Source organism: Amphimedon queenslandica, unplaced genomic scaffold (genome assembly GCF_000090795.2).
Source record: "Amphimedon queenslandica unplaced genomic scaffold, v1.1 AMPQUscaffold_13466, whole genome shotgun sequence".
Lineage (NCBI taxonomy): Eukaryota > Metazoa > Porifera > Demospongiae > Haplosclerida > Niphatidae > Amphimedon > Amphimedon queenslandica.
The window spans coordinates 228,481-249,893 of record NW_003546298.1 but is presented as its reverse complement, the minus strand read 5'-3'; the positions used below and the strand labels follow the sequence as shown (position 1 = coordinate 249,893).

The following is a 21,413-nucleotide window of genomic DNA, read 5'->3' as shown; positions in this document are numbered from 1 at the left end:
TTTGTAATCCAAATACATTAGCTTTCCTTGCTGCTTAGAAAGAACGAATGATTGGCTATGGAGATGGTGATGGTGATTACGATGGCTCCCCGATATTTGACTGAAATGATTCAAAGGAACAGTTACTACCCAGATCTTCATCAATATCGTTCCCAGTTCCAGAATGATCCTGTGGCTACCTGTAAATTATAGCTAAACACTTAAAAGTAGCGAAATATAGCAGAAATGCTAAATTAATTGAAATGCACACAGTTAATAGTGGGCTTACATGTTCATTACCAATGACTGCTGATGCATATCCAGAGATATGTACCTGCAGACAAGTGTCTAAACTTTTTAGAGACCTACCGTGCCCAAGAATTTTAATTTTAAATGTTATGAATAACAATAATGAAAAAGTGTACATCTGCTAACTGTTTATCACATAATGCATAGGAAATGGCCCTACATTTCCTCCTCTATTGTTAACTGAATTTAAAGTCTTAGCATCTGATATGCTCATTGGCTTAATGGCAAAATTAGGGACTGATTCCTTTCCCAGTGGCAAATGGCTTGGAGTGATGGCTCTACCTTCACCCATTGCAGATGTACTCCTTCAGGCATTTGCTTCCTGTATTTGGCATCATATATCTGCTAACCTTTGACCCCTGTTTTTCCTTGCCAATATGTTTTATTTATTTGGTGATTGTTTTGAGTTGTCTCTTTGAAAGTATTGGTAGGCATGTTATGAGCTGTAAGCTGTGGCAGTCTGCCAGAGTGTAGTTGTCACCTGGAGCTTAAAGTAGAAGCTGCTCCTTATCTTGCCAACAGCTTTGAAAGGAGAGACATTTTTACCCAGCTGCTGTAGTTTTGGGTCAATGAGCATCTACTGTTAATGAATTGTTTGTCTGGTAAACACAGAGCAATTGCTATTTAGAAAGTTCAGCACACTTCAACCACTGCAGCATCTGCCTGCTTGGAGACATGCAGATGAGTGCTCTGCACTATGCTTAAAGTTGTTACCAGTTTTTCATGTTTGCCATACCTAAATCCTGTTTTACTGAGGCATTAAATTTATTCCATTACCTCATTGCAAAGTTTACGTACTAATTTGATAATTTTTTAGGCAATGTTAATGGTTGGCAAGTTACTGGAAGAAACTGATCATGACTCCCAAACAATTTTGAAACATTACAAAGTATGTGAAATACCTGTTTTTACCTTATAGTTTATGTACTACTTTTATTAGGAAGTAATAGCAATTGATGGAGAGAATGAAGAGGGACATTTTTGTTTAGGAAGATATTATGATAGATTACTCACATTGGTTGAAAAGAATCCTTCTAATTATGCGTATATAACCATGCATGCAGTAATGTGCATTTTTTTGTTCAAACTTTTCACAGAGATGTTTTGAATTATACTATCAAGCACTATGGTGATGCACTTACATATGGAAACAGGTTCATTTATCACTGCTTGCCACGTGCTCTTTCTCTTTGGTTGGATTATGGAAACAGCTCAGGTATTAGCAAGCGGCAGATTTTTGCTATATTTTTGTTTTTAGCATCAAAGCAAGAGAAAGCCTTACTTCAATCAAATGTAGACAAAATTACCAAGGTTTTTATAATTATTTTTTTATTTTAACTTTTGTTTTGTAGCTGATGGAGAATCTTGTTGATCAACTAGCTCCATATCAGTTCTTGATCGCATTTTCACAGATAATATCTAGGGTTTGTCACCATGATGATAATGTTTACGCAACACTAGAGGTATCCTGAAACTTGTATAGTACTCAATGATTTCTTGTTTTTAGAAAATTATTCTTATTTTACTGAAGCATTATCCTCAGCATTCGTTGTGGCTGATGATAGCAGTTAGCAAGGTAAATGGCAAACCTTTCCTCTCTGTTTTTTAATAAAATTGTCTGTATTATTTTAGAGTTCCAACAGTACTAGGAAAAATCGTTGTAAAGCAATTATTAATAAAGCAAAGTTTGTCTTACAGTATTCTTGTACTTTGTTTATTGTACATGTATCTCATAGACATATTTTTCCTCGGTGGACAAAAGTAATAGATGATATTTGTAAGCTAGGCAGATGCTTACTAGATGTCTGTTCTTGTGAATCTGAGTCAAAAAGAACTTTTGTTAAAATGAATGATGTTTGTAGGGAGCTTGTGAGATTAACTAAATCAGAGTATGTGCTATTTTTTACCTTTGCATTGTTGAAAACGGTTCTTTAGTGATTTTAGTCCTGTTATGGTCCCTCTTCAGTCATCCTTAACTGTAACTTTGCCTGCCTGTCAGGATGCTCCTTCTGATCATAATCCATTTCCTGGCGTTCAACCAAGTATTGTATCATTTGATGATAGGGTAAAATTTTAGTAGCTAAACTTGTCTCAAGTATTACTGATTGTAAGGCCCAACAACATTTGTTGCAACCAACTTGTTGCATGCAACGCAGTTTATACTGCAATCAAGGAGCTTGCAACATCTCCATTGACTCCATTATAAACTGTGTTGCATGCAACAAGTTGTTTGTCACAAATGTTGCATAGTGTATGTTGGTCTTAACATTATACACTATTTTTGTATCTATAATGGTAATTTTTGGATGAGCAATTGCTCAAATTATTTTTTTATTTGAAAAAAATGTTTTAAGTGAAAAAGGATGTTGAAAAGAAAGCATAGAGTTTTGGGTACACCCAGAAAGTGATAAGTAGGTGCTAATTTGTTTTCCAAGTTTAGAATATTAGTTGTTGGATGTTAGTTCTCCATCCAATTTATTGCAGTGATAATTATGCATTACATTTGGTTGTTTTATTATTACTATAGTGCACAAACAAAACCTCATACACAGTACTTATTTTTCAATAAGTTTTGTCTCACAGTTAGATCTTAGATGTGACTAATGACAGATCGGATTTAAAAATAACATGAAGTCATGTTTCTTTTATCATTTATCATAAGATATTTATTTTGTAGGTCGATATTCTTAATTCATTGCAGAGACCAAAAAAAGTAATTATTCTCGCTAGTGATGGAAATCGCTATACCATGATGTGCAAGCCAAAAGTGAGATGTTGTTATGAATGTGCAAATTATTATACTCTTGCATTAGGATGATTTAAGAAAAGATTGTCGTTTAATGGAATTTAATACTGTGATTAACAAAGTACTGCAAATGTATTAAAATTGAGTTTATCTTTCTTAGTTTTTAATCCGTGATCCTGAGTGCCGTCAGCGTCATTTACACATAAGAACTTATGTCAGTTACTGAGTTATTATCACTTTCATTAATTATTAATACAGGCAGTTATTCCCCTTAGTGAAGATAGTGGACTAGTGGAATGGGTTGATAATACAACAGGATACAGACCAATTTTGCAAACAACATACCAGTATATTATTTTTCATTTTTTCAAACCAGTTACTCTTTAATTTTAGAGAGAAAGGAATGTATACCAGTGGAGTTGATGTTAAGAAACTTCTCCCCAAAGATAGTGACAAGAGAAACAAGAAGTAAAGTCCTATTATTTATACTTTATTTATTGTGGACACAGTTGTTTATTTCCTAGTATATAAGATTTATAGCTATTTATATTTGTTGTCAAAATTTTATATCGAAACAAAGTCATTATTTATCGAAACAAAGTCATTATTTAAGCATTAGACATTATTGTGTCATTAACAATAGCACTAATCGTATTTGTCTCTTAGAGTGCTTAAAGACATTTTTGTGAATAAAATATTGCCCAGGTAGGAAATTATATGTTTGACAGAATTTCAATGATCATGCTGTAATAGGCATCCTCCAGTATTAGGTGAATGGTTTATGAAGGCTTTTCCAGATCCAACATCATGGTTATTCATTTTTAAGCATATCTGTCATTAGAATATAATTCCTTAGGTATTCTAGTTCCCAATCATTTGCCCGAACAGCTGCAGTAATGTCTATTGTTGGTTACATGGTGGGCTTAGGTGACAGACATGGTGAAAACATTCTTATTGATTGCACCAATGGAGATGTTGTTCATGTGGATTTTAGCTACCTATTTAATAAGGTGTTGTATGCTATATATATTTTTTTAAGAATTGACAATTTTTATAGGGTCTTACTCTTGAAGTCCCTGAAATAGTGCCATTTAGGCTTACACATAATATGGTTGATGCAATGGTATTAGAAATTGCAATTAGAATACTTGACTTTTTTTACTAATGATAGGGTGTTACAAAATATGAAGGAACTTTCCGAATTTCATGTGAAATGACAATGAAATTAATGAGACAACAAAGAGATCCTTTAATGTGGTAATTAATATGGTCTTGTGTGACAGACATTCTTTTTTTAGCGTTTTAAAAACTCTCATTCATGATCCATTGGTTGAATGGGTTGTTAAGACTAGTCGATCACAGAGCAGTGATAAAGTATCATATTTCAGTGTATGTGTCTTTGTTTATTGCTTTTAGGGTGTGAAAATTGTTAGTGATATTGATGAGAGGCTTCAAGGAAAAACTGGGAAGACACTCCCTTTGTCAGTCAAAAGTCATGTTCTTCAGTTGATTAAAGTAATTGTTTTTGTGACTTCTTTGCATTTTTTTGCTTAGGAAGCTACAGACATTGACAACTTGTGTCAAATGTATATTGGCTGGGGACCTTATCTTTGATTTTTCTTTAATACCAACATACATTAACAGATTGCTTATTATTTAACATAGTCATTACTTCCAATTTATTATTATTCATTATTATAATCTTTAGATAAAACAATCAAACAATCAGAAATGATACCTTACTTATTTGGAATAAATACATAATCAATTGTAAAAGAAAGCACTAAGGACAAGGTGTAATGATATACAAACCAGTGTAAATCATTTGGTAATAACTCAAGGCCATTCATTATGTAAAAAGAGTTTGATGGCTGCTCCCCAGCCATTGCTTTTCATGCAAAATAATTTTTCATTGATATAAGTATGAAAGATGAAAATTAATGAAGTTGCTTACAAAACAAAATATTAAAAACAACTAAAATCCATCAGGATGGCCCAGAAATTACAAAGCAATCAAAAGTTCTCCTTTCTGAATCCAAAACCATATTTTACACAGTACTTTTGTAGTATTTTGCCAAGAGATGGCAATCCACAATAAAAAACTGTTACTTTCCCCTTTTTCTCACAATTTATGGTAGCAAATACCTGTATCAGTGTCAATTTGATGAAATAGTCAAAAATTATGTGCCTGTATTTGTAACTTACTTCTTCCCAATTGGGGCGACCAGCTTGTGTCCTTGTCTTTAAACCAGTTATAAGATCTCTTTTTTCTTTCTTGTGAAGCAAATCAAGTGCCATATGTAGACCAATAGCTTTCATGTCTGTTTTATCAAGTGCTGATGTCATATACATGTGCATATCAAGAAACCGATTGAATCCACTTTCCATTTGTTCTATTTCAAGTTGACTAAGCAGAGACACAAACCATTCAAAATATTTTTGATGGCGATTGATCCAAAAGAAGTCAACCTATGGTCCAAAAATTATTTTAAACAATTCCTTTTTTATACCTTTTTTAATGTCATAATTGTTGGAGGTATGTCACCAGTCCAATGATGATTACACCTTGGGCAAACTTGCCTTCCATTTTGATATCTTATCATTATACTTTGAAGAATTGAGGCAAATGGGGTGACCCCTATTCCAGCTCCTATGAGTACTGCATGTTCAGCTTGAAAAATATGAACAGATGGGCTTCCATATGGTCCGTCAAAAAAAACCTATTAAAAATAATTAATGTTAATAATTATTTTGGTCATTTTAAATAAAATTGTGGTGTTTTACTTCAATGGCCTCTTCGTTTTCATTATCAAGTTGTACCTGGATAACAACAGGATCATACTGCATGTGTCCAAAATTCTGTCCATTATGCCTGTCAGTTGCTGCCATTGGATGCTCTTCATCTTCAGTTGCAGTAATTGCAATTGGAGCCACTTTATTAGACACAGGATGGTGAATTTTTGGTTGTGTTAGCAACTGCAAAGGAACTGATCCTATAAGAACTGATGAAATTAATATGATTTATTTACTATTTAACCTTTTGACTTTCTTTTGTTCTTAGCTTCAAAAAGTTTATAAAGCCTTTCAGTCCATGTCCCAACAGCACGAATATGTAGCCAGAATACACCTTGCTTCTCAGGTGCTGAGCTTATTGTAAAAGGATGCCATTCATATTTTGCCACTTTTGGTATTTGTATAAAAACATAATCTCCAGGATAAAAATTGAAATTTCCTGGTCGTGTAATAACAAGATGAACCACCTATTATGTTGAGGTTTAAGCATTAATTTTGATGTAGAGTCCTACTTTTGATGGGAGTAATATTCCTTCCTCAATGTATGTTTTTCCATAACGAACTAATTTGATTATTTTTAATCGTAAAACAAACTCTCCAATATAAATTATAGCAGGAACAGCAAACCATTTCCAAAAGTTCGGACCATGAAGAATTAGTATGATGTACCATGCAATATAGAGATTATGCGTCCAATAGAACACTTGGAAATGTCCACTACGTCTAATAAAAGGCAATGCACAAATAAACATGATAGCAATGATGATTAATAAAAGAAATCCAGTCAAACCAGCCATTCCACCAACCCATCCTAAGTCTGTCCCAACTCCAAATAAATACATCCACATAGTAAAATTAGTTTCAATGCCTTGAATTTCTCTTGAGCCTGAAATATCAATGCTGATACTTACAAAACATAAGCCTATAACTTACTAAAATTTGCAAGATGTGCCAAAAAATGTAAAGTTGAATAGAAAAGAATAGCATAACCAGTCAATTTGTGAAGCTCAATGTATTGATCCAATGGTAGTAGTCCAGATACTCTGGATGACCGAAGCCATGTCATACACTTTCTCATCATTAGAGAAAGAACAATAACAGGATTAAAATTTAAACATTGCCCACATCCTCGAGCTATCAAAACAAAAGTACCTTAAAATAAATAATAAAAATAGCTTATAAAAGCAGTAACCTTAATACCTTTGTCTTTATGTCTCATTGCTGCTTCAACAAATAGAATAACATTGACACTTATCCAGAGTGCAATGCAAAAAATCAAAGGTATATTATTTCTGATATATTTCCACTTTAACCAGTGAGGCACATGCTCAAAACAACTTCTTTTTTGAGAGTTTGGTTGCAACCAACTTGCAGCACTGTCAGAAACTACAACATGGCTTGGCTCTAGATACATAAAGATTACCTTACGGTCAGATTGTTAACAATTTCAGGGTGTCTTTCTAATTCCTGCTTTAGTTCATCAAAGCTAATTTCTCCACTTCTATCTGCATCAGCTGCTTCAAATAATGTACTATATATGTAGCTTTTATGTGCATTACAATACAATTGAAGTCATACTTAGTTAATTCATTTAAATTTTCATCACTCAAATTTAGAGCACTTTCATCCATGCAAGACCTTAGTACTGTCTTCAACTCTTCAAAGTCAATATACCCATTACCTAAAAATGTTAGTTATTGATAACACATAGTGATGTGGTTGAAATTTGATATTCTGTTTATACCATCAACATCATAAACCATGAAAAGAAATTTTAATTTGTCAACTTGACTGCCGTGTATTACAATTGTAAGTCCATCAATCAGTTCTTTGACACTAACTGATCCACTGTGATCTGTATCAAAAATCTGAAAGAATCTCTCGGCAAAAAATGTTGACTAAGAATTTAAAGAATTAGATTTATAACTTTAAAACTGATTACAAACTTTAGTTATATTTAAGGCTTTCTTGAACTCTTCAAATTTTACTTGCTTGTTACCATCCATAACAGCAGAGAACTTTCTCTCATACCACAACAAACTATTGTCCTCAGTGTCACTACTAACAAAAAATACAAAATTAATAATTTTAGGAAATTAAACTTACATCAATACCAGTTGAAATGACTGTAACATATCTGAAACATTAATTCTATCAGTACCCCCAAGAAGAAGCTCAGAAAATTTAACTACAAACTTTAGAGAAATTTATTTTTTAAAGTTGATTCGAACTACATGCATAATTATTGAGTTGTACATAACTTACACCATCCACTTCAAACAATTCTTGAAACTGATCTTTCTTAAGTGAATTGTTATTATTTCTTGCTACATGCCAAATCTTGTTTTCAAACCACTTCATATCATTTCTTTTTAAATATTTCTTGTTGCTAATTATAACAATATTTAATACAATAGATAGAGCAATGATAGATCTACCCTTTCTGTAGCTTTGTTACTGCTTTAATCACTTCTCCCGGACTTACACTACCAATGCTACAGACATCAATTAGTTCAAACAACATGCAAGAAAAATCCTAATGAGTATAATTATATGATGTTTTTCAATTTAAAGATTGATATACCTTGTGAGATGTCATTGCTTGGCTTAAGTCCTTTACTGTCAGGTAGCCATCAACAGTTACAGATGAGAACACTTCCCCAAGTCTATCCAATATTGCACTTTTTTCATTTCCTTTAACTTGCTGATCTTCTGGTAGATCTGCCTCATTTTCAGAAATAAATACTTCAGAGCTCATTGTAGCCATTCCTTTAAAATTTTAGTTCACAAGGAGATATGCATTATGATTATCTATGCAATAATAGATCTAATAGACCTAGAACATGAATTATTAATTGCATCAAGTCGAGCCTCCACCCAAATGCACCATCAGCATTGTAGGCTAGCGATCTAAACTAATCAACATGTCACTTCTTTATGTTTGCCAGGGACACGATGGTGATGTTAACTATTGTGAGTGGTCTCCAGTATCTCCTTATATTGCCACTGCTGGAGGTGACAAGGTGATAAGAATTTGGAATGGATGCACGGGTCAGGAGCTTCCACAATCTCCATTGCGTGGTCATACCTATTACGTTAATTCTTGTGTCTTCAGTCCAAATGGAGATTTGCTTGCATCCTCTTCATCTGACGGAAGTATTAAGCTCTGGTCAACTACGACATGGAAGTGTATTGGTAATTTAATACCTTGCCCATACTGTACTGTTAATTTGAGATAGTGATGTCATAACTTAATCTGGTTATTAGTCTAATACCGTACTGTGAGAATTGTTCAAATGTTGAATTGGCCTAAAATGCATTGCAAATTATTTATTTCGCGAAATTATTGACCAAATCTCCCTTAAGTAATGATAATTCATTAGAAACAAAAAATTTCCTGGCTGCCATTGTGAGGGTATATATTATAGACCAGTTGGTGCTAAGTATATTCATAGAATTTTAAGTATATTCATTGTGATACCGTAAATAAAGTAAAATTTTCCTGCTGCCATTTTGGAGTCCTAGCTCCAATAGTTGTCTATGGAGCGATCGTGAAAAGAGCTCATTCTCCAAAAACTGATGTATTTATTATTTACAGCAATCTTGCTACTGCTTACTGACCATCATCCAGTTTCTATAGTTGGCTCACGGACTTTAATAAGTGCCAGTAGAAGATATAGAAGCAAAGATATTACTTTCTCCCATTCTACTCTTAGTAACTAAGACTCCAAAATGGCGGCAGGAAAATTTTACTTTATTTACGGTATCACGATGAATATACTTAAAATTCTATGAATATACTTAGCGCCAACTGGTCTATACAGTAATCAGTGGGCCAATAGGCTAAAATCTGCCTATCTGCTTTTCTATTTTGCTTAGAGGCCCTTAATTGTTGCCATGATACAGGATTAAGGTTGTAATATTTTATATCTCCTTTGCTCTGCTAAAAACTGGTAAAATAACACGTTTTCCCCATTGAAGGCTGTACAAAGTATGTTTCCATTTATTGTGGCCAGAATATAATATTCATTTACAGTATCTCAATGTATATCATGCATCTCATTCACACAGATTTGAATGGATACTGTCTGCCAAATAAACTAATTGAATCTTCAAGAAATAGTGACATGCTCAAAATTTATAGCCCTCACAAATTTTGTGCACTACAGTAACCTTATTTAGTTATGATTAAAAACATGCAGGCAATTTTTGACACCACTAACAATTTGAAGTTAACACTGTTTTTGTTGCGTTTTTGTAAACATTTTAAAGAATCAATCAGCTTACATTAGCAATGGCATGAACAATTTACAATACCAATACCATTAGACAATTTAAACCTTAAACTTTTATATAGAAATAATAATGTCACATGTACATATAAGTTTACTTTAAATGTTATGTTACTGTTTTTTATTCTTTGATAAGGTTCACTGATTGGCCATAAAATTAGTGTCAAAATGTGCTGTTTTTCACCTGATGGTTCCCTCATTGCATCAGCCGGTGGAGGAGGAGATGAAAGTTTAAGAATATGGGATGCTAATGCCATGACTTGCATTAACACATTTGATAAACACGAATGCAGGTAAACATCAGTATTGTGGTACTAGCATAACTGCATGTATTTCATTTTCAGTGTCAATTGTTGCTCTTTTGCATCTGTTGGATGGTTGCTAGCTTCTGGTGGCAGTAGTGGAGAGATAATTCTCTCAGATGCTTTCTCTAACCGTTGCATTAAAAAGATGTTTGCTCATGATATGGGTGTGAGCTGGTTACAATTTGCCCTTACTTATACCAGTGAGACCATTTTTCTGTTGGCTAGTGTGGGACTAGATGATACTGTCAAACTTTGGAATGTTGATCTTTCAAGTAGTAAGTGCACTAGCATCAAATAGTATTTTTGTTAAATTTATCTTCTTAGAAGCAATATTAAAGTTAGGTTTGACATTACAGGGGCACTCAGCAGCTGTATATAGTTGCCACTTTTCACCAGATTTTAAATATTTAGTGACAGGTTCTGCTGATAAGTCAGTTATTGTCTGGAGTTTGGTGGGTTATTCTAAAAGTCAGAATTTTATTTACAATAAATAGGTTGATGGTCGTGTGGTGAATAAAATTGATGCTCATTCTCGGTAAGCAAAAATGTATGCACATTGAGATTTGACTGTATCATTAGCTATGTCACTTTTTGTTGTTTTTCACCATGTGGGAAGAAGATTGCTTCAACTTCCAATGACAAAACAATGAAAATCTGGTCATTAGAACCAAAAGGCATGATGCTTTGATTCACTATAGATAATGATAACACAGTACTTTGTAGATGAAGCTATAAGTTCTGGTGTTAGTGAACCACCTACACGAAGTAATAAAGTAAAACTAGATGATAAACAAGACAGAGAGTCAAAATGCCCTAAAGAAGCACTGGAGAAAGTATTTTCATGGCTACAAGGCATTCAATCAGAACAACCTGACATCACAGAATATGAAAAAACCAATGGTATTTTATCTTTAGTGATTTGATTTTTAACTTTAATTCAGTTACAAAGTTGTCTCAGTTATTGTCAAACTTGACAATTCGCCCCAATGCTGATAATGAAGATGTTTTAGGTATGTCTGTATGAATTGCAGTAACAAGAGTTACATGTACATGTATCAATAGCTTCTCATTTAAGATGTCCTATCACCCAAGATATATTTCAAGATCCTGTTGTAGCTGCAGGTACAATAATAGAACATGCACGTTTGTGCCATAATTTAATTTCTCCTACTCTATTAACATGTAGATGGTCACACATATGAGCGTTCAGCAATGATGTCTTGGCTTATGGAAGGTAAAAGGAGCAGTCCTGTTACCAATGCCACATTACCACATACAACTCTGATACAAAACCACTGCATCAAAACCATTATTAATGCAAGACCCAAGCAAGGATTGTCATAAATAAACAAAATAATAAATTATTTTTATTATTAAATGTACAAATTATAAAGTATAGCAGAAATTGTCTATTTTTTATCAATTACTATGACTTGAAGCAGATGATTGTGATTTCCCCTTCATTCTTTGAAGAAATTCCTCTACTTTTTTATTATATGTTGCTGGATCCATTGGCTGTTGAGACTAAATCATTAATAATTACAAATATTACAATAAAATAATCATACCTCAGCTGCAGTTTGAGATGCGAGAGCAGTTGCTACATGAGATAAAGCTTTCTGATATTGTGAAGCAATACCGGCAACATTCACACCCATAGATGAAGTCTATTGAAAATTAAAAGTGCCAACATTATAACTACTTACAGGTCCACTAGCTCTAGTGCTTCGGGCAGCATATTCCTTAATGTAATCAGCATAAGAGCCATGAAGAAGAGTTTCCTTACATACACCAAAACTTTTCTCAAAAGCTGACTCCTTTGTATGCCCCCTACTCAAAAATAACAAAATATAAAGGTATATCCTACTACATGACTCAAGGAGTGTGTTAAGAAATAACAATGATACCGTTTGTTTTTCTCTCGTTCCTTTTCATGCCTAGAGTTTCTTTCCCTACTCCTGCTTCTACTTCGACTCCTCCTTCGTCTGGATGAATCAGGCTTTCCTTTGCTCCTAGAGTTAGTAGAAACATCCCTTTCCTTACTTCTGCTACGACTTCGATCACGTGCTACTCGATCTAAGTTCCACACAATACATCATCAACTTTTTAAAACACATAATATTCGTACCTCTCCTATGTGAGTGCTCAGATTTTTTCTTCCTAGCATCTAACAGTGCTTCAGCTTGAGATAAATGATGCTTACTGAAATGAAAATAGTAACAAAAAAACAATTTGGTAGGAAACAAGAGACGGAGTAATAACACTACCTCAGGCAGAGAAAACATTACAACAGGGATATCATCAAAACAACTGTTACTGAAATAAAGTTATTAAAAGCACTGATTTTGTTTAAGTTTATTAGTTTTTCTCAGAGTCCTTTTAAAATGATAGTTCTGAACACCCAAACAAAACCCACAGTTCAAAAAATTGTCCCCAATAAAAGTCCAATTTGAAGATGTAGTGTGAGAAATGTTCTAAGTACAGCTGCATCAAGTTCAATCAATACACTCTCATTACATGTGCAGTACAGCCCTTTACCAACAACAACAACTGGAGGCATTACTATTAAATGTATAATCAGTTAGTGGTATTAAAAGTTCTGTGATACAATAGCTAATATGATTGATTCAGTGCACTGGAGAGTCCATAGCAGTGTTTGTAGTCCTGCTGCTGCGGGCTCTGTGCTGGACTGAATATCGTTTAGTTGGTCCTTGATAGTTTCTAGTTGGTCTGTAGTATACACTAGTAGGGGGTGGCTCTAACCTTGGGGGTGGGTAAAGCGTAGGATTTAAATGGATGTGTGGTGGCCTTCCACCGGCAAATAGTCCAAGTGATGGGTGAGCAAAAGGAGCAGAAACATAAGGAGACAAAGTAGGAAATAAAGCAGGTTGTTGAGAGACATGCACATCATGATAGTGTGAGCCTGATAATCTCCTCCTGTCTCTAGGTGCAACAGTAGAGCTAGCACTAGATGAGCCATCAGCATTCAAACTTAACCACAATTTACATAACTTTTCTCCAACTGATGGCTCTATCTCCTATAAGTAGCAAAACTCTTAGCACACACATAGCATGATCACACACACACTCACCTGCCCATCTCTACCAATCTTTACAGGCTTATTCTCATTCCATGGATTCTTCAAATCTTGGCATAGATTAAATGCAAGAGTACCCCTGTATAACAGAAGAGATGGGAAAATACTACATCTGGGAATTTTAGAGGAGCAGAAGTAAAATGATCAGAAAAGCAACAAAAAATCTATTAATAAATGTTACATTATTGTGTGATGAGCCACTTCATCTTTATCTAGGACAATAATCAATATGCCTTTACGCTCCAATTGAAAGGCGCTGCACAAAATTTCTCACAACGAGGTCACATTAATATAACTTAAATAATTAAAATTGGGTGTAGCCACAAGCATCGTACACTTAAACTGGAAAAGTATCATGTACAATAAAGACTACTGCAACAAGACAAGGTCAAAGAAGTAAACTATTACTACAAAAGTAAACTTATTACTACAAAACACTACGTCTAAAAGTTAACAGGGAAGTGCCATGCTAGTGCTTAATGCTGATTACTTCATCTACAGTAGTACAGCAAGCTGCTTCAGTTGCTTCATTGAGACACATTATGCAGTAAGAGAAATGTACAGGACTACATGTACATGTGGTCATGCAAATTTCACTAAGGTGGAGGACCTATAATAATAAAAATTCTTAAGCAAAACATGTACTTTTATGACATGCATTTCTATTACAATAACAAATGTAATGTGTACATAATGTGTACAACTTCTTGACTGCTTTTTTATAGTAGAAATAACTCACTTGTGAATCCAGTCAAGTTTAAAAACATGGCTAAGTTGAGAGGCAGACATACTTGGAGGTAAAACCCAATGTACCCTAGGCACATCACTACGAGACTCTGACACCAGTTTAGCAAAACCTACAAATGTACAATGTAATAGACATAGAGTATCACTTACATGTACATGCATGCACATTACATGTACAGTTCAAGTAAAATCAAAAAAATTAATTTGACTCATATACATGTACAATATGTAAGCAAAAGCATGTACTTGAAATTAGTGCTGCTAACTATTATTTTGAATTTATCGAGATTCTTTTAATAGTAGAATTTTAAAACAAAAATCTCAATTTACAAGATCTCCTTTCACGTTTTCAGCAAAATAAAATATATGCCATAAAAACAAAAATAATTATACACTGCATACACTGTACCTTGAAAACCTCCACTTTCCTTCACTGAAAAAATTAACAGGACGTTTCGACAATCCTAACAACATAAAATCACAACTCAACTATTCCTGGCAAAGCAAATAACACTAACTCTGTATGCCTTGTTGAGTTTCTTCTCATTGTATGGGAGTGTTGACCAAACATTCTAATACCAAAAAGTACAAGATTATAACCATTAAGACATTAAAGACTTTACTGGTACCTTGGATTTAGCAATATCAACATTTTCATAATTATTACTCTTTATGACAAAATATCTTGTATTCACAAAAAGTCTATCAGTAATCTTGTGGGGAAGGGGTTCTACATTATGTATAAGTATAATAAAGGCTCTAGAACACATGGGTCTATCCTCACCTGATTTTTTGTCTTTACTTTTATCGACTTTACTTGATGAAGTAGCTTCTGATAATGATTGTAATATGTATTACTCTAAAATAGAATATTCATGTACATGTACCTTTACTTTCAAATCTAATTGGAGAAATTGCACCAGAGTTCTCACTTCCTACACAACAATACAACTTAAAAACAAGTAATCATGCACTATTATAGTACCTTTCTTAGCAGAAGTTTTGTTAGACAAATCTGGACTGGGACTTTTAAATTCAACCTTTTCGTCAGCAGCTTCCTTTGGCTGTTCTTCTAAAACAAAAAAGAAGAGCAAAATGCATAAGCCAAATGCAACAAAAAGAGCAGGTCTAATACAAAGTAACTATTAAGTCATAACATTCTTTTTGTACAGTATCAAAATGTACATGCATGATGTACATGCATATAATCAAAATGACTATGTTACCAAGTGAATAATTTTTAAAATAAAGGCACTACACATTCTCTTCTAGAAATCAAGGTATGCATGTGTGCCTGCATACACGTCATTTAAACAATGTATAGCACTTAAGAATGACAAAAATTTTTTAATGAAAACTTAGTTGGTGTATGGTCTAGACTCCAAGAGTACAAAAGTCGCTGGTTGGCATATGCCTAAAAGGCTTAAACTTTACAATGACACTCTATAGCTTATTTTACTTCTATTTGCACTTTCAAAAATATCTTTATTGCAAAGAAATAGAACCATAACACTTTCAATGTGGGATTGTTTCCAGATTAAAAATAACACACAAAATAAGCATCAGCATGATCAAAGTATAAAAAACAAATGATTCAGAAGGTGCATGGACACAAGTGCAAATAAAAGCTCTGTCATAAATTAAACTTTGAACTTTATAAGTCTTGAATAAAATTTCTTTAGCAAATAGGGCTGAAATGAATAGTATTTTTCACTATTTGAATAATTGGCATGCTAAACAAACAAATATTCGAATAATTGAACTGTTATTGCTGAATGATTATAAACTACCTTTTTGGTGTTAAACTTTTCAAAATGATGCCAAACAGGGCTTCTTAGAGATTGAGAACCACTTTCCCTGGCCACAGCATCAGTATTTAGCGAGTTGAGAAGTAAACAGACCAAGAAACAGACTAAGAAAGCAGCCTGTGTAGGTAACACGTGGTGGGCGTGGCTGTTAATTATTGCAATAACCATTAATAATATTATTATTCGAATAGCAAAAAACTATGCAAATATTGCTATAACGAACAAATATTCGAATATTTCACTATTCGTTTCAGCCCTAGTAGCAAATACAATTTTTCTTACAGCAAAAATGAAGGGTACCACAATAAAATGAATGAAAATGGATACCAAAAATGACGCCAAAATTGAAATGTTAAAACAAATTCAATTGTTGAAGCCCACTCTGCATATTCAGATCCATATCCTATGCTGTCGCCTATAGCCCACTTTACATTCTTAACATATTATGTGTAAGCACACCAGAGCAACAAAGTTGTGCATCAATGACATCTACTTACATGTACAATGGCTAGGGGATGGCAGAACCCCACCACAAGCAGTTCCACACTTAGACCAACCTATAAAACTGGTACATGTACATGTTTATTTTATACATTAATTTAAATCATACGAAAATAATCAATTTTATCCTAGCTTTTACTACCAGCTCAGAGTCACTATAGTACCTGTAGCAGTAGCTTCAGTAGGTGAAGGGTCACCATCCTCAACAGCATCAAGAACTTCAAAGTGTTGACTGTCAATGTCATCAATGCCAGCCATAATGTCAACATCATCTCCATGTTTATCCACACTTCCATTAGGAGAAAGTGAAGCTTCCATTTCTTCAGTTAATACATCATAAGCATCATCGACTTTCTGTGGAGATGAATCTGCTTCATTTTTCAAATCACCTAAAACGAAATACCACACACTGTAAGGCACTACAACCAATGGTATTGTATGCATGACACCAGGACGACATTGACGTGTACAGCCTTCCCAATTCAATAAAAAGAAAGACAATAGCTATTTTAAGCTAAACCTTACAAATTCAAATACACCACAATAATAATTGTTGTAATTGGAAAAAATCAAAAGACTGAGATATCAATTATGAATTACCATACATGCCGTACATATCTTGTAGCACACACTTAATTATACAGTACATCCTCAATTATCCGTACCTCTTTCATCCGAACGCATGGCTGTCCCTAATGCGCATGCTCAGACTAGTTAATTTAGTAAACCGGTTAAAATGGCTACTGCAGTAAGGAGCTTAACCAAGCTTAACCAAGAGGAAGGCCATTAAAGAGAAGCCTGAGATGGTTTGCAAGTTAGAGAAAGGAAAGTCATGCACATTTATCCTTCAAAAAAGTATAGGATAGGTCGGCCTACTGTATTCTGCGCTGCATTTCACTTATTCAGACTATTTCAGCTATCTGAACATCTCTCCCACTAGAAGTGCACAAAGGTGTTCGGATAATCGAGGACGTACTGTAGAAACACAATTCAGTATGGTATCAAATCTTTCCAATGAAGTACAGTATTACAACCAGATATAATACACAAATATATGTACAGCTCTGGCTAGCCAAACCATATCAACTAATAAAAAGTAGTAGCCAAATATACATGTAATATTTGAAGAAATTACAATTAATGTCTATCAAACATTGCTCTATTTCCTCATATTTGCCTTCAAAATTTGACCTCTGAAGAAATAGGAGTGGTGATTAAGTACATGTACATGTAAATTCAAAGCTGTCCAAAGGTGTACATGCAAAGCATATTCACAAACAAAACGGATAACACAGATTCATTATTACTAGAATGATCAATGCACAGGAAAAGGTTTTTAGACATGTATCGTGTATATTCACGAACATGAACCTGTTTGCAATTGTATGTACCACTATTCCCTTAAAAAGCAGTCTCTTACTCTGCTGCACCTTTCAACATAAAAATGGTTCCTGCAATTAATTGATGAAATGCCTGAGACGCAGAGAAAGGTGGCTACTTTCAGCCTGGCCCGTTTAGCATACGAGAAAGACTAAAAACTTAATAAGGCTTTAATGCCTTCGTATAAAGTCATGCAACAGAATAATGAAGCTTATTTAACATACATGAAGAATGAAGCTGACTAATACACTGATATAAAACTAATGGCTTACCATCAGAGTCTGCTGATACTTTGTCCAAGCTCCTCTGACCATCCATTTTTCTTTCTTCTACGCATGCGCATAATTTGATCACGTGGTCTATAATACGTCATACGTAGCACTTGATCTGTTGATCACGTGCTCTAGCAATGGCGGCTGGTTACAGATACGGCCCTACTGGGTACTCTAGCTCTTCAGCTTATTCCTCCTCTGCTTATTCTACAGCTTACCCAGTGGCAGCTGGGGCTTCAGCATACTATGATCGTTATGGAGGGTATTCTATGAGCACTGTTGACTATGGTGGCTCATACAGAGAGCACGATACAATGCCAAAGAAGCGCAAAGTTATGAAAGCATCTGTTTGTATTGACCACTTGCGTGGTATTTGTTCTAAAGGCCCCAGATGTGACCAGTTACATGCAGATCACATTCCAGATTTAGATGACAGGGAAGAGCTGGCCAAAGGCAAGTTTTGCCATGATTTTCAGAACAGAGGGACTTGTGCCAGGGTTACGTGTAAATTTCTTCATGTCACACGCAGTGAGGAAGATGAATTTCTATTGACTGGGAACATTTCTCAAGCCATTTTTAAGCGCAGTCGTGAGCGTGCTCAAACTGCCAATACTGCCAACTATGGCAGCTTTGCAAGTGAGAAATCAAGCATTTCACGCTCTGATTATTACCAATCGTTTAACCCCACATCAACTTATGGGGGTAATAGCTATGATTATTATGGATACCAGCCTCCTTCATGGGGCAGTAGTCAAGAGTCAGGCCGTTCTCGCAAGCGAAGATCGAATGATTTTAGCAGAGATTCATTCTCATGCAGTCTGCCTGTAACTGTCTCTAATTATTGCATTGATCATTTAAAGGGGACATGTGCCAAAGGAAAGGATTGCCGATTAGAGCATGTTGATGTAATTCAAGATAAGAGTCATCGTGACTCTATTGTAAAAAGCATTTTTTGCCACGATTTTCTCAACAAGCGTTGCCCTCGTACATATTGCAAGTATATACATGCCAGTATTGATGAACAGAAGTTTTTCATTGAGCATGGATTCTTCAGTGATGCCCTGTCTGCTCGCAACAAATCCAAGTTATTTTTTTGTGATATATGCATTGACTATCTGAGAGGTCAATGTATGCGTGGTCCATCATGCCAGCATCGTCATGTTGATAGAGTTGAGAATAGAGATGAAAGAATATGTTTGAGCCGCTCTATTTTTTGCCATGATTTTCAAGAAGGCATTTGCAGTCGCTCTATTTGCAAGCTTTATCACACTGGTAAAGGTGATGAGGAATTGTTCATTGAGACTGGTTGCTTACCTGAGCATTTGAGCAATAAAAACACAGCTGAGCCTACTATTGAAGAATTAGCTGAAACTACATGCCGTGACTTTTTGAAGGGTGTTTGTAACCGTGGTGTTTCATGCAAATATTATCATCCATCTAAAGATGAAGCAAGACGCATAATGGCATACCACAGAAACAAAAGAATGGGTGGGGTTAGCACTTCACAGCATGCAAGCAGCAGCACAACTTCAGTGCCTTTTGATGATCATGAAGAAAATTGCAAATACAAGAGAGCCAATGAAGAATTAAAGCAACGCATCAATCAACTGGAAAGCCTGTTGTCAGAAGCATGTCAGTGCATTTCAGTTGCAGTGGGTGATGATAATCCTGCCATTCAAAATTTATTGAGAGATATTGCCAGAATGAATGGTGATGTAAAGAATGAGGCTCGATAGTCACAAACTATGAACGTAACAATGCCTAATTCAACTGTTTCATCAGAATTTTCTTGTGAATATGGATTATAGTTAAAAATAGGTATTTTCAATAATAAACAATTAATCATTGTGTACGACAGGCCCCTTTGTTTCTACTTTTTTCATTGTTATCTTCATTTATTCTTGATTCGATAAATAAGTTAAGTCTGTGCTCTTCAACTTGTTCCATTAGCATTCGAAAGCTCTCGGTTACATTTAGTGATGTCTGGAAGATAAGTAGTTAAAATTGTTTTGTGTAATGCATAGGCCATTTACCTTTGCTGAAGTCTCAATTAAGGGACATTTAATCCTTTGACAGTATTCAACAACATCTTCCAATGGTATTTGTCTGTCCTCCTCCAAATCCTAAGCAATAAACACAAGCAATTCATTAATGTACATGTGCAAGTAGTACTATTGGTCATTAAATATAGTAGACCCCTGCAACAGACTACTTTAAATAAAAGAGACCTGAGCAAGTGAGTATAGTCCACTTTTGAGATGCTATGCCCTCTTGTTCCAGAAAATGTACATGGTCTTATAAGAGATGCAGTTTTTATGAGGGGCACAATAATAATACAAAATAGAACTGAACTTGAGCCTTGACGTCTCTTTTTAAAATATCTTGTGTAGCCAGACCAAACCCTCCATACTTGCAGAGGCATGGCTGGCTACATGAGGTACAATTGGTCATTAGAATAAATATATTGGTCATTAAAATACTATTAGTCATTAAAATGACCTTGCATCAGAAATGCAGAATCACAATCAGCAATGTACAGTATCATTGTTTGATTCTAAAATTATAGTCATAATTTCCCAGCTTACCCTTTTGTTTCCCACTACAACCATTGGGATGCTAACATCATCATCTTTTTCTCTAACAATTTTACTCCTGAGTTCCTTCAGGTGTACCCAACTAGATACCGAATCAATGGCAAATACCAAAAGGAAAGCATCTCCTTGGGCCATTGATGAATCTCGGAATAAAAGGAATTCTTCTTGACCAGCTGTGTCTATTACCTCTACTTCGTGGAAATGGAAGCCATACTCTATTTGAGTTATATAACTTTCCTCTACAAATTAAACAGAGTAGTGCAATGCCATAACAGGAAGTTGTAAAAACCACAGTTTAGTGTATGTATGTGCATATTCCATATCTATGGTATGTGCAAATGCTTACCTATCGTTGGATCATAAAACTATAGACAGAGAAACAGTTTCTGATTATTAACTACCGGTAACTCCCAATCCTTACCTCTGGAAAGTGTCCATTTATATATCTTAGCGTCAGTGAGCTCTTACCAACCCCACCACTACCAATGACACAAACAGTCAATTTTCTTTTCGATTGGCGTCTTGATCCATCTATACTCTCCTCCATTCCAAGACTCTTTGCAAAACGACTGGGCGTGGCTCACTACAA

General features: G+C 34.7%; 5 protein-coding genes and 1 long non-coding RNA gene across 9 annotated transcripts in view; 2 read left to right on the top strand and 4 right to left on the bottom strand.

Annotated features, from left to right (window-relative positions):
* Nucleotides 1-4,776, top strand: part of LOC100639225 (serine/threonine-protein kinase ATR-like) — a 55,088-nt gene extending 50,312 nt beyond the window's left edge. Inside the window, exons 64-85 of the mRNA XM_019994755.1 lie at nt 1,106-1,177; nt 1,229-1,332; nt 1,386-1,504; nt 1,547-1,599; nt 1,641-1,751; nt 1,796-1,864; nt 1,921-1,973; nt 2,025-2,177; nt 2,224-2,353; nt 2,966-3,055; nt 3,102-3,155; nt 3,195-3,248; nt 3,293-3,381; nt 3,428-3,502; nt 3,701-3,739; nt 3,788-3,844; nt 3,891-4,044; nt 4,092-4,157; nt 4,206-4,291; nt 4,333-4,408; nt 4,451-4,549; nt 4,589-4,776. Coding sequence (XP_019850314.1) covers nt 1,106-1,177; nt 1,229-1,332; nt 1,386-1,504; nt 1,547-1,599; nt 1,641-1,751; nt 1,796-1,864; nt 1,921-1,973; nt 2,025-2,177; nt 2,224-2,353; nt 2,966-3,055; nt 3,102-3,155; nt 3,195-3,248; nt 3,293-3,381; nt 3,428-3,502; nt 3,701-3,739; nt 3,788-3,844; nt 3,891-4,044; nt 4,092-4,157; nt 4,206-4,291; nt 4,333-4,408; nt 4,451-4,549; nt 4,589-4,648 — 1,863 coding nt within the window. The 3' untranslated portion in view covers nt 4,649-4,776. The remainder of the gene's footprint in view (nt 1-1,105; nt 1,178-1,228; nt 1,333-1,385; nt 1,505-1,546; nt 1,600-1,640; nt 1,752-1,795; nt 1,865-1,920; nt 1,974-2,024; nt 2,178-2,223; nt 2,354-2,965; nt 3,056-3,101; nt 3,156-3,194; nt 3,249-3,292; nt 3,382-3,427; nt 3,503-3,700; nt 3,740-3,787; nt 3,845-3,890; nt 4,045-4,091; nt 4,158-4,205; nt 4,292-4,332; nt 4,409-4,450; nt 4,550-4,588) is intronic.
* A 160-nt stretch (nt 4,777-4,936) lies between these two features.
* Nucleotides 4,937-8,616, bottom strand: LOC100638974 (NADPH oxidase 5-like). The gene is made up of 16 exons (XM_019994757.1): nt 8,412-8,616; nt 8,266-8,363; nt 8,093-8,216; nt 7,934-8,022; nt 7,774-7,888; nt 7,572-7,725; nt 7,406-7,508; nt 7,251-7,358; nt 7,028-7,203; nt 6,761-6,979; nt 6,340-6,713; nt 6,072-6,294; nt 5,819-6,027; nt 5,545-5,754; nt 5,240-5,503; nt 4,937-5,179 (listed from the first exon to the last, which is right to left on the bottom strand). The coding sequence occupies exons 1-16, from the start codon at nt 8,592-8,594 to the stop codon at nt 5,048-5,050; spliced, it is 2,781 nt and encodes a 926-aa protein (XP_019850316.1). The 5' UTR covers nt 8,595-8,616; the 3' UTR covers nt 4,937-5,047.
* Nucleotides 8,617-8,729: 113 nt separating this feature from the next.
* On the top strand, nt 8,730-11,870 carry LOC100638847 (WD repeat, SAM and U-box domain-containing protein 1-like). Its single transcript, XM_003385373.3, has 10 exons — nt 8,730-9,022; nt 10,256-10,412; nt 10,464-10,699; nt 10,749-10,876; nt 10,919-10,959; nt 11,004-11,098; nt 11,148-11,324; nt 11,366-11,434; nt 11,487-11,546; nt 11,611-11,870. Exons 1-10 carry the CDS (start codon nt 8,752-8,754, stop codon nt 11,766-11,768), a joined length of 1,392 nt encoding a protein of 463 aa, XP_003385421.1. The 5' UTR covers nt 8,730-8,751; the 3' UTR covers nt 11,769-11,870.
* LOC100638718 (YTH domain-containing protein 1-like) lies at nt 11,737-18,329 on the bottom strand. Of its 4 annotated transcripts, none has more exons than XM_019994758.1 (16): nt 18,231-18,329; nt 16,743-16,967; nt 15,255-15,341; nt 15,157-15,204; nt 15,054-15,101; nt 14,899-14,999; nt 14,788-14,841; nt 14,679-14,733; nt 14,262-14,379; nt 13,517-13,601; nt 13,188-13,462; nt 12,553-12,626; nt 12,332-12,500; nt 12,131-12,254; nt 11,993-12,091; nt 11,737-11,948 (listed from the first exon to the last, which is right to left on the bottom strand). In XM_019994758.1, exons 1-16 carry the CDS (start codon nt 18,274-18,276, stop codon nt 11,844-11,846), a joined length of 1,713 nt encoding a protein of 570 aa, XP_019850317.1. In that variant the 5' UTR covers nt 18,277-18,329; the 3' UTR covers nt 11,737-11,843. The 4 variants fall into 4 exon arrangements, with proteins under 4 accessions (XP_019850317.1, XP_019850319.1, XP_019850318.1 ...); XM_019994760.1 differs by having other exon boundaries at nt 11,993-12,043; XM_019994759.1 differs by having other exon boundaries at nt 15,163-15,204.
* On the bottom strand, nt 15,962-16,735 carry LOC109581033 (uncharacterized). Its single transcript, XR_002184471.1, has 2 exons — nt 16,060-16,735; nt 15,962-16,002 (listed from the first exon to the last, which is right to left on the bottom strand). It is a non-coding gene; the product is annotated as an uncharacterized LOC109581033 (long non-coding RNA).
* Nucleotides 18,330-20,014: 1,685 nt separating the features above from the next.
* On the bottom strand, nt 20,015-21,400 carry LOC100638589 (ras-like protein rasD). Its single transcript, XM_003385371.2, has 5 exons — nt 21,246-21,400; nt 21,171-21,189; nt 20,816-21,063; nt 20,264-20,353; nt 20,015-20,213 (listed from the first exon to the last, which is right to left on the bottom strand). Exons 1-5 carry the CDS (start codon nt 21,369-21,371, stop codon nt 20,073-20,075), a joined length of 624 nt encoding a protein of 207 aa, XP_003385419.1. The 5' UTR covers nt 21,372-21,400; the 3' UTR covers nt 20,015-20,072.
* Nucleotides 21,401-21,413: the final 13 nt, after the last annotated feature.

Coding starts and splice junctions, on each gene's coding strand:
- LOC100638974 (XM_019994757.1), bottom strand. CDS start 8,594: ATGGCTACAATGAGCTCTGAAGTATTTATTTCTGAAAATGAGGCAGAT. Junction 7,726..7,773: donor AAGCCTTAAATATAACTAAA/GTTTGTAATCAG, acceptor TTAAATTCTTAG/TCAACATTTTTTGCCGAGAG. Junction 7,509..7,571: donor CATGGTTTATGATGTTGATG/GTATAAACAGAA, acceptor TAACATTTTTAG/GTAATGGGTATATTGACTTT.
- LOC100638847 (XM_003385373.3), top strand. CDS start 8,752: ATGTCACTTCTTTATGTTTGCCAGGGACACGATGGTGATGTTAACTAT. Junction 10,413..10,463: donor TTTGATAAACACGAATGCAG/GTAAACATCAGT, acceptor TTTCATTTTCAG/TGTCAATTGTTGCTCTTTTG. Junction 10,877..10,918: donor CAGTTATTGTCTGGAGTTTG/GTGGGTTATTCT, acceptor TACAATAAATAG/GTTGATGGTCGTGTGGTGAA.
- LOC100638718 (XM_019994758.1), bottom strand. CDS start 18,276: ATGGATGGTCAGAGGAGCTTGGACAAAGTATCAGCAGACTCTGATG. Junction 14,380..14,678: donor GGAAAGTGGAGGTTTTCAAG/GTACAGTGTATG, acceptor GTACATTTGTAG/GTTTTGCTAAACTGGTGTCA. Junction 12,627..13,187: donor ACGCTTTACCCACCCCCAAG/GTTAGAGCCACC, acceptor TTTTCATTTCAG/TAAGCATCATTTATCTCAAG.
- LOC100638589 (XM_003385371.2), bottom strand. CDS start 21,371: ATGGAGGAGAGTATAGATGGATCAAGACGCCAATCGAAAAGAAAATTG. Junction 20,354..20,815: donor TTGTAGTGGGAAACAAAAGG/GTAAGCTGGGAA, acceptor TTTATTGCTTAG/GATTTGGAGGAGGACAGACA. Junction 20,214..20,263: donor TAATTGAGACTTCAGCAAAG/GTAAATGGCCTA, acceptor CTTATCTTCCAG/ACATCACTAAATGTAACCGA.